Source organism: Bidens hawaiensis, unplaced genomic scaffold (assembly GCF_021521415.1).
Source record: "Bidens hawaiensis isolate Kalapana, Puna unplaced genomic scaffold, B.hawaiensis_p1.1 tig00065327_1, whole genome shotgun sequence".
NCBI classification, from domain to species: Eukaryota; Viridiplantae; Streptophyta; class Magnoliopsida; order Asterales; family Asteraceae; genus Bidens; species Bidens hawaiensis.
The window spans coordinates 37,928-50,270 of record NW_027506576.1 but is presented as its reverse complement, the minus strand read 5'-3'; the positions used below and the strand labels follow the sequence as shown (position 1 = coordinate 50,270).

Genomic DNA, 12,343 nt, shown 5'->3' with positions numbered 1-12,343 from the left:
CAAGTTAGGGTTCATCAAGAGTCAAACCGAGTTAGGGTTTGAGGGTTTGTAATCAGTTTTTTGAGTTATATTTTCTGATTAGTATAAACGAGAGTTAGTCGTTTACATCGTGTTTGATTATCGATCTGGGACTTGATATATAAAAACAAATTTTATATCATTGGAAAAATTAATGACAAAAAAAGACAAACGGTGGCAGTTATTTTTTAAGATGAGATTATTATCGGCCAACTGCAAAAAAGTGAGATTGTTAAAATCCAATATGTGTAAATTTTTAATATAAACAAGTTTGAAAAAAGATGGCATCCAAATATAAATCGAAATTTATGATATCTTGAATGTAACTAGGCCTGTAAACGAACCAAACGTTCGGTGAACTATTCGTGAACCGTTTGGTGAGAAGTTCGTTTATTTAATAAACGAACTGACATGAACAAAAAATTTGTGTTCGTTTAATTAAGCGAACGAACATGAACACATGCTCAGTTCGTTCATTTATGTTCATGAACGTTCGTTTTTGTTCATTTATGCATTAATAGAAAATAATTAAATATTATCTGGATAAGTCATCTCATTAAATGTTTTATATTTGTTAATTTGTGTTCATTTAAGTGTTTTCATTTAAGTTCATTTATATTTGTGTTCATTTACGTTTGTTCATATATGCTCGCTTATTTTCAAACAAACGAACACAAATGCCCATTTTTAAATAAACGAACATGAACATAAATATTTGTTCGATTAAGTGTCTGTGTTCTTTTAAAGTTAAATGAACAAACACGAACATGCCATTCATTCGATTCGTTAATAGGCTTTCATTATTTACATTGATGAATACATCGGTCGAAATCTCTAGGCTCTGCTAATTATTTGTGTTCATTTGTGTTCGTGAACACATAAATTTCCTTAATGAACGAGCACGAACATAAAATCTCGTTCGGTAAGTGTTTGTGACCGTTCGTGAACACATTATTTTCTTAACAAACGAACACGAACAAGGCCTTGTTCGTATTCCTTCGGTTCGTTTACAGCCCTAAATGTAACCAAAGACATACCAACAAATACGGTATCATAAAATTCTTTATTCAATATCAATATTTTTCAACAAAAAAAAATTAGTGAAGTTAAAACAAACTTTACAAATAACAAATGAGTGAACGACCCTATAATTTGTTAATCTCAAAATAATTGGAAAGCATGCAAACCTAATATTATTACCGGACCACTAATCCGTCTCACACCCACCACCTTCCGTTCGAGTTTCCGGCCACCGGTGCACCACCGGTGCTTGAGCTCCACAAACCATGGCCAACGACCCCGAATCACCAACCGAAACCTTCCACGACACCATAGAAGGCGACGACGATGATATTATTATCACACCCAAAACCCACGACCGCGAATCTGAAAGCATATTCGGAACCGAGCTTAGAAAGAAGAAACGCAATGCCTTAACCGACCTCCGTGCTAAACTCGAATACGCCATGATTAATAAGACATTAGTTAAAGAAAAGTATAAAGTTAACAACAACCTTAAAGACATCGAACTTTGGGGTGTCCCGTTGTTACCTAGCAAAGGCCAAGAGCAGACAGATATGATCCTTAAGAAGTTTTTGAAAGCGAAAGATTACAACGTGCAAAATGCTCTTGAAATGCTCGGAAGCATGATTATGTGGCGGGAGGATTTTAATGTGGACAAGGTGGTGGATGAAGTGTTTGGGTTGGATTTGGATAATATTGGGTACATTGAGGGAATGGATAAGGCGGGACACCCGTTGTGTTACCAGTTATACGAGGCGTTTAAGGATAAAGAGATGTTGAAGAGGCGATTAGGGAGTAAGGAATCGTGTGAGGAGTTTTTGCGGTGGAGGATTCGGTTGATGGAAGGGTGTGTTCGGAAATTGGATTTTCGACATGATGGGGCGGATTCGGTGATTCAGATTATTGATGTGAAGAATATACCTAGACAATTTTTGAATGAGATTTTTCAGGGTAGCAAGAGGTATTTCTCCATTTTGCAGGAGAATTATCCCGGGCTTATTTACAGATTTGTAAGTTTGTGTTTTGTTTTTATGAAAAGATTTCATTTTGGTTGAAGTTTTGTGATTATTGATACTTTTTTTGTGTGTAAATCAGGTGATTGTGAATGTCCCAATGTGGTTTTTCGCGTTTTACACGTTAAACATGCTATTGATGACGAGAAAGTACAAAGTGATGTATGTGAAGCCGTCGGCGGTTACTGAGACACTTTTAAAGTTAGTCTTTTGATTATATGTTTAATGATCTGATAATGCTTGTTTGTAGTTGTACAATGTTTTTAACAATATTAACAGAAGACATAAAATTAATGATGAAGCTAGGTTCATTGAGCCGCAACACCTTCTGGCTCAATATGGCGGGCTAGGAAGAGTAGGTGGCGAATTCACACCCGAAGACAACGTTTTAGAAAAAAAGCTTAAAGGATACGCGACGGATAGCATTCAAATAGTCACAAAAGAGGTTTGTGTTCGTTTTTGTTACAAATTAGGGTCATGAATAAACCTTTTGTAAGTTAGATATTTGGTGAATGATTAGGTGGGGATGACAGTATTTTGGGATATAACAGTAACAGGAAGTGATGTTAGTTACAAGGAAGAATTTGTACCAGAAGATGAAGGGTCATATAATGTGTTGGTCCAAAAAGGGAAACAAATAGGGAGAATGACGTCAAATTCATTTCATGTGAATGAGCCTGGAAAGATTCTAATTTCATTGGCAAATCCAACTTCTAGAAATAGAAAGGTTTTCTATAGATACAAACTTAAACCCTTCCAACCCATGTACTCTTTACCACTTAAAGATTAGATTTTCTTTTTTTTTTATCTTCAAATTAAATATACTTTCTTTTTGTCCCTTACACATACACACAGGAATTTGTATCCTTCTATATACTTCATGTTAGATTTTCTTGATTACTTAATGAATAGAGCAGTTGGATCTATATATATATATGTGTGTAAGATCATATATGGATGTATGGTTAGGGACATTCGAAGTTAATTTTTCGTTAATTAAAATGAAATCATCCTTGACAACAAAAATGGAAGTTAGCTAGTAGTGACACTGGTAAATTATCTTTACGATTTATTATAGGCTGATGGGTCTTTGAATAATTAAAATTTAGTTTGTTATCACTTATCATGTATTATTTTTAGGTATACTTATACGGCTGTGCTATTATTAGTGTAGTTAGACAAGTGTTTACCTCTATAAACATTTGTTAGTTTATGCATCCACGTTATAAACTGTTGTACAAACCTAACACACTTTTTTTTATATGTGATTTTTTTAATTATCAATTTTTTCTACTGCATATCTTCCTTTTTACGTGCCTTCATGTCATGAATCTACTTTTGGCGTACCTTTTGTATCTAGTTTCATATATTTAATTTATTTTTCACATATCTACTTTACGATTATAAATAATAATAAACAACTCAGATTTTTACATATTAACGCACAAACATAAAATCAACACAGATTTGTTTTAAATTTGTCTGATGACAAGGACGTTCCCGTATAACTGTATAAAGCATGCTCATAAAAGCCATTCATGAGACTTTCTTTTGGTATTGACCATAAACTATGCATGTTCATCAATGATATATTAAAACACGTGTTATTATTTACAGATATTTATTCTTTGATTTGTCTGGAGCTCTCTTTCGAAAGTAACATATTATTTTTGAAAACAATAAACTGTTGTTCACAGATGGAGAGAAATCATAAAATAAAAAAGATGTTTATTTAATGTGGTGACCTTTTCAGTCTTGATTGTGAAAAGGTCTGCATCTGCAATAATACACTCAAAGTTGTCGTTCTACATTTAATATGTCCACATGAATATGATGTGGCCTGCATTGGGACCGTTTTCAGATTTAATACTTTAATCATAAAAACAATTCCACATGGTTTGTTTTGGACTAAATAAATTATTATTTTCATGTTAATGCAAACTGTCTTGGATACCAAAGGTAATGTTTTTAAAATTTAAATATTGTCACCACAAATTGTCACAAACCTTTTTATGAGATGGTTTGATAAATAGCACCTTTCAAAGTACCTAGGTTAGATTTTCACAAATTTTGGATTACTACCGTTTTTTTTTTTTTTTTTTTTTTTTGCAAAAGAATTGCATTAATTGGTTGTTAGGTGTTTTAGTTAGACACAAATTTTTTTTAACAACAAACTATTACATAATTTGAAAGTGACTCCACCTTAGCAATCACCTAGATACCATTGGGCTACAACCTACACGCCTTTTGATAGTAGCCTAATGGTAGTTAGATTCGTAGATGACGGTGTCAAAACTTAAACAAGTCAAAACCAAGTCCATGTCTATGTTTCTTACCGAAAGATGATCTAAATATTCAAATGATCCTAGCAGCAGCCTAAAACCTTCTACAACTGACTGTACTTCACACTGAATCCCTCTTGATTAAAGCTTCACCCACTTGATTGCATATGCACAATTGCTTGGATTTGATGAGGAACTACATGAAGAACACTTGAATTCTTCAACAAATTGATGTTAAGGTGTTTGGAGGTGCGCGAATGAGTGTGGAACTAATTTGGAATAACTTTTGGGCGTGCAAGAGGTGTTGAGGACGATGGACTTAGGTTTGACACGCACTACCTCTTGTTCGGTTTACCAGAATGCATGATCCACCCATCCGTTAAGTTTTCGTCTACTTGCATCACTTTGGTCATCTTCATCTATATTTTGGTCTTGTTCGACTCCCATTTTTTCAAGATTTTCATCATGATTTTGATTTTGTTCATGAGTTTCGGGCACAAAATCTTGGCCATCATCATCACGATCCTCATAAATCGGGAGGGGACGTTTCTCATTGCTTTGGTGTGAATGAAAAGTCGGGCTTCTACGGGTCAAATGGTTCGAAGGCCATTTGATTATAAAAAGATATTGATGTTGGCTCGATGCAACTGGAGTATGATCTCTTGTCATTATCGTATAGCCATATGGTTGGATATGACACGTTTGTGGTCTCGTGTAAACATTGTTGCTGTTAATTTAGATTTGTAGTCAATTTGGAACCACCTCTTTTTGAGCCGGCTCCTCGAGATTTCTTGCTTGCATCGACACGTAATTTTTGTATGTAGAATATTTGTAGAACTTTTTAGTATTTTAATGAACTAAAACAATAAAACAAAAACAAAAATAAAAAGAAAGAAAGAAAAGTGGGGTATTTAATCTAACGACTATGTCGTCGTTGTCCAACTACCACATTCATCAATTTACCATGGATTGTAATACCCAAATCACAACGTTTAGGGGGGTCTCATAATGTTGTCATCGGTGAACCCGCTCAACTTCTTATACCCTGGATGTAACATCTTGGATTTTTTGTATTTGTATTCGTTTATGTTTAAACCGATTCGGGATGTAATTTGGATCTTTCGAACTATTTAAAACTTGTATTTACTGAAATTTAATTTGGTTTAACTTATTTTATAATTTCATAACTTTCAATCATGCCAAATAGTCCATAGAAACCCCTTAAAATCGCTTAAAACGGCTAAAAATCGCATTTATAGAAGTAAATGAACTATTTTTGACCCAAATCCCAAAACTTATGCCCCAAGATAAGTTATATAATATTATAACATACCGATTTTCTTACCTTAAATATTAAAAACGAATTTTATTGTTAGTTGGTTCGATGTTGTCATTAATTGATTATTCGGTTTCCTAAACGAGTTATTTCTTAATAAGCAAGCCTTAACTTTTAATATTTAAATAAGGCGTATCATCAAACCCTAAGTTATTACTTAAACACTGGCCACCATCTCTGTAATCTAGAAATTCCCTTCCCCAATTGTCAATTTCTTCAAGTTCTTCAAGCCTTCGTTGACTTTCAAGCTTCAAGACCCTTTGACCTCAATCATCTCTTGTTCCATTCATTGTTTGGGTAAGTTGTCTTTTGTGTTTTTGTGTATTTTCATCCACTTAACAAAAGCCCTTAATCAATTTCAGTGATTGAGGGAGTTTAGGTGGTCAATTGCTTTCCGACCCGTTTAAGGGCATATTGGTTAACAACTTTGATCAATCGATTTCTAATACTTCTGGTTGGAACTGACTTTCGATCCAGAATACTTTTATTTTTGTTTCGAGATTTTAAGGCTACTGACCAAAACTCGATTTCCAACTCGCTGTTCGGATTCTGGTCAGTACCAGCTCGCTTAAACGTTTAATATCTCATAACCGGAGTTCTAGACATCCGTTTGGATAGATTCCAGCGGATTTGTTCTCGGTTTTAATCATAACGAATTTTATATCGCCAAGGAAAAACACCCTTATCTCATATCAGAAAAATTCCCAATTCTCCCTTTGGTGCTTCGACTCTCGCATAAAGTTCTTGCTTCGACAATTCAAAAGTCGGAGAAGGCGGCTCTACGAACTAACAAGGGGTCGGTCGAGAGAGATAGAAGGGGTGGTCCGGCGGGTAGGCTGGAGGGGGCTCGTCAGGGGGAGCAAATCGAGAAGTCCTTCGAAAGATAGGGCTTCCCGGAGAATTTGGTGTCTTTCTATTTGCTGTCTTCTTTTTGGCAGTGGGATAGGGAAACTGTGAGGACTGAACTTTCACTTTCTTACTTGAACTCATAGCTCTTTCTCTTTTTCTCTTTTGAGAGCTGTATATATTATCTCTGAGTTTCAGGTCTGATTGGTTTATCTCAGTTAGCACATTAAAGGATGGTTTGTTCGTTTAATTGTGTTTTTAGTCTATTTCTCGCACACTTGCCTAAGCAATATGGTGAGATATCATTCCCCCTTTTATTTTACTGTTTTTAAACATTTTGGGAACATATGCGTACTAATATTTCTTTTTATATTACATATATACACAAAACTAGCAAACGAATGATCGTCTGTATTCAATCAAATGTTATTTGTTATTTGCTTATGTGCTTACATTCTATCATATTCGGAAATGTCCATCATAATCACATTATAGTAGGATCATACGCCGTTCTAGTAGCCACAGCCCGTGTTCGTGAAGCATGGTCAACCGACAATCACATTTGTATCCTAGTCATAGTAGCCATAGCCCGTGTTCGTAAGGCATGGTCAACTGACACCCTATTTGCTCACGGTTTGATTGGTTATTGCTCACATTATTTTGTTTGCGCCGTTATTATTTATCATTTATCACATATTATTATTAGGGTCAAAACTGATGATCATCTCACTCAACATGTGTTGTTGACAAATCTCTGTTTAATTTCCTACGCATATGCAGGTTATCAGTCGATTTGAAGCTAAGTGAAGAATATATAGAAAGACCTTAGAAAATAAAATAAAGAATATTTAAATGTTATTTGTTTGGAATTGTTATTGACATATTTTGAAACTTGTGCACATTATTTGAATTTTGAATAAATAAATTAATTAGATATTGTCATATTTTATATTGTATGATAGTACCTTGTGAGTTGTGAACAACAGTTCGCACCCCAACATTTTCGCCTTAGGTTGGGGTGTGACACCGGACCCTATACTCGTGAACGCCCATCACGTAATTTAAGAAAGATATATTGGATTTTAATAATCTAAACTTGGATCCAGTAGCCGAGGCTAAGCCTAACATAACAAACGTAATAGGACCGTCCCAACATTTAACTTATTTTTCTCCATTGAGCTATTTTCTAATAGAGTCTAAGCCCGTTAGCTTTTGATGGTGTGACTGCTTGCGTAGACGATTATGTTAAAAATATCAGTAACGTGGACCGCTTATGTGATACATGATAAATATAACAATAAGTAAATAATTTCTCTTTAGGAAAAAGAGGAAAGGATGCCATACTTGTGGGGATATATATTTATTGTTTGGAAATTGTGAAAAGGGATGATATAGATAGGTTTGAATATACACCACTCAATATGTAACTTGCTTGCAATGCCAACTTTTTGCATTTAATATTTGTCTTTATCCTTCCATATGCTCCAACTAAACACCTTTTCATCAAGATATTCTAATTTTTATTCAACCTACATGACCACATCAACTGCCAACTAATATTTATTACTCTACTTGTTTTTATTTTAATAAATGGATTATTTTATTTTAATGAATGGATTGGTTAAATAATAACAAAAATCATACGATATTGTTTAGGTTTATTTATACCTCACTATAATTTTATTTTTAATTTTATTAAATATGTCATCATTCTTACTAATTTCTAAATTACTGTAATACTTTAAAAAAATTGCTGTAATGATAAAGGTGTATGACTCTTCGGGAAAAAAGTTTTGGGTCTAGTACCATTTGAGACATGGTGAAAATATTAGTTCAATTTTATTTTATTTTTTTTACCTATTTCTACTTAAGAAATCACTTACTACAAAAAATAATTAAAAAAGTTAAAAATTGGGCTAAAAGTTTATTGATTTGTAAAAATAAAGTCTATACGTATAACAAGCCTATAAAACTAAAGCTTATAGTTATATAATATGACTATATAAATTGTATATTTTTATGATTTTTTAAAGATAATATAATTACATATTATTTTGATAAATATAATGATAATAAAATAAAAGATTATTGCTGAATAAAAATCAGAAAGGTGGACAAAAAGTTGTTTTCCAGAAAAGGAAAGAGATAATAAATTAATTAATTAATATACACATTACGTCGCATCTATATAAGTATCAGAGTTTCGTTTCAGTTTGAGCTTCTATCCACCACCATATACTATTATTATGGCCCCTTCACATGATCCATCTTTCATCTCACGCGCCACCAAGCGCCGGAAACTTGACCACCACCACAACCACCACCACCACCAGCCTCTGCTACCAGGTCTACCTGATCATATCGCTCAACTTTGTCTCAATCTAGTCCCACCTTCCACCCTCTACTTCGTTTGCCGTTCATGGCGGCGCGTGATCTACACCGCCTCTTTCCCACCTTACCTCTCGCTATATACCCTCTCTTTTCCGACCACCGGCGATAATAATATTATTAATCCGGCAATCAAAATATCTTCTTTTGATCCAGTTTCTTCCGAATGGAGTTGTGTCACCCCCCCAGAGCCTTATCTCCGCCACGTGTGCCTCCGTCATCCGTCGTTTATTGCACGTAACCTACCCATGCAGTCACTTTCAGTCGCCGGAAAACTTGTATTTCTTGCCGGAACATCCGGCGACCTAGTTCCAGCTCTCTCACACCCTCTAATCTTCAACCCAGTAACCAAGACTTGGTCATCTGGACCCCCACTTCAAAACCCACGACGGTGGTGCGTCGCCGGAGTCTCACGCGCCGCCGTGTTTGTCGCGAGTGGGATAGGCTCACACTTCACACAGACCATTGCAAGGTCCGTGGAGAAATGGGTATTCTGTGAATCGGATCTTTTTGATGAAAAGAGTGAAATATCAAATGGGGTTTGGAAAAAGATGAGTTCTTTGATAGATGTGAAGTTTAGCCGGGAAGCCATTGACGCCGTGGGTTGCAAAGAGAAGCTTTATATTGTTAATGGGGGTAAAGAAGGAGTTGTTTACGATGTAAATTCCGATGAGTGGCTGCCTATGCCGGAGGGGATGGTGGGTGGGTGGAGAGGTCCGGCGGCGGCGATGGATGAGGAGGTAATATATATGGTGGATGAGTTAAAAGGTGTGTTGAGGAAGTATGATGATGTGGTGGATGTGTGGGTGGATGTTATGGAGGATGAGATGTTTAGAGGGGCTGAGTATATTGCTGCCGGTGGTAGTAGGGTGTGTGTTGTGCGTGGTGGTGGCATTTTGGTGGTGGATGTGGTGGCGTCGCCGCCGCGGTTGTGGGTTTTGGATACTCCGGTTGGGCAGCATGTGTTGAGTTTGCATATTTTGCCTAGGATGTGTCCGCCGGAGGTGTGATGGGAGTCCATGAAATATATTCATTTGTTTCAATTTTGAATCATTTTGTGTCAAGTTTTTGTAGATGTAAGAATATTCATTTGTATCTTGGTTTTCGTTTTGAGTTTAAAGGGTTAGATAGATTCATATGTTGTAGTCTTGTAGATGTATACTAAACGTTATTCATAGGTTCAAAGAATGTATCTACAAAATGATATAGTAGAATTATACCATGGTGAGAGACTAATGTGTTTTATTTTGGTGTTTACTACATTATAGAATAATTAGGGTGTTTGGGGTCCATGCCGAAGTACCTAATATACCTTAAAGCCACCAAATCATTCACTTTTGGTTTAAAAACTACCCGGATGCATATGGGACGCTAGGACGGTGTTAGGTATACAAAACAATCATTCATCTCGCATTCAGTTTATACTTGGTTTATACTTGCTGAAATTGAATATTGAATCCACAAACCGAGCTCATTGTGTCGATGTTACTGAACAAGATGATGAAACCAATTGAGTACCCAAGTGGTGGCTCGAACACCCTTTTAGTGTAAACACAATGTGCATTACTATGTTACAAAGAGCATGTTTGGGTTTGAGTTTGAAAATTGAATAGACTTGTTGGTTTTTTCAATTTTGAAAAGATATGATTTGTCGCTTTTTGAAAACAGTTTTTTAACCTTTTTAAAAGGCTAAATAAATTTAATGTTATAATACAGAACTTTACAATACTTGTGAGATGAAAGGTGTTATATACAAAGAGTATATCAAACTCTTCAAAACACCCCAACCCAATGTGAGAGCGTGACACATCCGTAGAGGGCACTCGTTTGATGTGAAAGTGATAAGGGAATCTGTTGCTAGAATGCCAACATGAAGAGGTCCCTAAGCCATACATTAAGGATATTCTTAGTATGACTTTAAAAAAAATGGAAAATAGGATTTTGATTGTCTATTTATGATGTAATTAACTCATATTAGTAACCGGTTGTAAAAATATAAACGCACGCGGCTGACGTAATTATTTAAGAAAAATACAATTGCAAAATAAGTGAATTAGTACTCAGTTCTGGCTTGATTCTTGGTTGGGAGAAAGCTCTTTTGCTTTCGAATTCCGCACAAGTTTTTTAGCTTGGAGAAAGACAAAATGTGGCGGGAGGATTATAATGTGGAGCATGATTTGTGCAAAATGCGGGTAACCCGAAAAAAATGTGGAGCATGATCTTTCGCTTTGTCTTTCTCCACCCAAACAGTTTTTTTTAGAAAGTCTAAAACCCCTCTCCTGATGATGCAATTTGTTCTTTCTCCGCCCATTTTTTTAGAAAGTCTATTTTTTTTCCCTTCGGATTCGACGGAATTTTTGGACCTTTAAAATCACACCACATGTCAACGTATTATTGGATCAGGTGGATTTTCTTAGAATATTCCGACGGAATTTTAGTGGGTCCTACAGAATTCTTCATCTTCTACCTCTCAAACCCTTAACCTCCATCTCCATCTTTCTTATTTTTCCAAATAATCAAGCAAATCAATAATACAAATCGCTTAGTTTTTTCAACGAGAACACAACCATAGTGTTCAATTTCACTCTAGAACCCAAAATCAAAAACCCCCCGAATTGAGAAATCTAGGGTTCTTCGGACGAATTAAATAGTCGGATCCGACGGAAGCATGAATTGAACCGTCAGATCCGACTGTCTATTAATATGTCGATTTGTTTCATCAATCCGTCGGACAAAACGGAAAACCGTCGATCCGACGAGATAGTATGCTTCATCGCGCGTTCTGATAGGCTCATTATTCCGTTGGATTAGAAACGGTTTTCGTCGGATTATTTTGGCTATTTTTGGAATTTGTTTTGGTTTTGGGCTAAAACTAGAAAATGTGGGTCAAAAATGGCTAGTTTGGGAATTTTTCCTTAATAATTTGTCTGGTCCCAACTTGGGGCTAGTACAAAATTGGACACCAATCCATAAACTAAAAAAAGAATATTTTTTTTTGAAATCCCAATGTAAATATATTGGTGCCAGCAAAACTATAAATTAATAATTACTAAAATATTCCAAAATTTTAGGATTATCTAGTAAAAATGATCTATAGTCACTTTTTTTTTTAACTTCAAATCTATATTGAGTTTATCTTTAAATTTCCCCATTGCACTTAAGAGATGAGACGCTGTATTCTCGTATTACAACAAAAAGTTGTGAAGAGATGTTGCCGCTTGCAATGCTTCTTTCCGAGTGACCAGTTTCAAAGGTACTAAATCATAATCACCTTCATCATCAACCGAATTTTGAGCGGTACCCGCAATAATTTCTTCAATGCTTTGAACCTCGTAATATTCGTTATTTTCATATGGATAATCCAACAACTCATTCAAATCCATTTTGTACCGATAATGCATTCCTATAATCAAGTACTCAAGCTACGAATGTCTTCT

At 35.3% G+C, this 12,343-nt stretch overlaps 2 protein-coding genes across 2 annotated transcripts; both read left to right on the top strand.

Annotated features, from left to right (window-relative positions):
* The first annotated feature begins 1,304 nt into the window (after window positions 1–1,304).
* Window positions 1,305–2,844, top strand: LOC143618206 (patellin-4-like). The gene is made up of 4 exons (XM_077090505.1): window positions 1,305–2,051; window positions 2,137–2,255; window positions 2,361–2,499; window positions 2,575–2,844. The coding sequence occupies exons 1-4, from the start codon at window positions 1,305–1,307 to the stop codon at window positions 2,842–2,844; spliced, it is 1,275 nt and encodes a 424-aa protein (XP_076946620.1).
* A 6,176-nt stretch (window positions 2,845–9,020) lies between these two features.
* On the top strand, window positions 9,021–10,009 carry LOC143618207 (F-box/kelch-repeat protein SKIP25-like). The gene has a single exon (XM_077090506.1). It carries the CDS (start codon window positions 9,155–9,157, stop codon window positions 9,914–9,916), a length of 762 nt encoding a protein of 253 aa, XP_076946621.1. The 5' UTR covers window positions 9,021–9,154; the 3' UTR covers window positions 9,917–10,009.
* The last annotated feature ends 2,334 nt before the right edge of the window (window positions 10,010–12,343 follow it).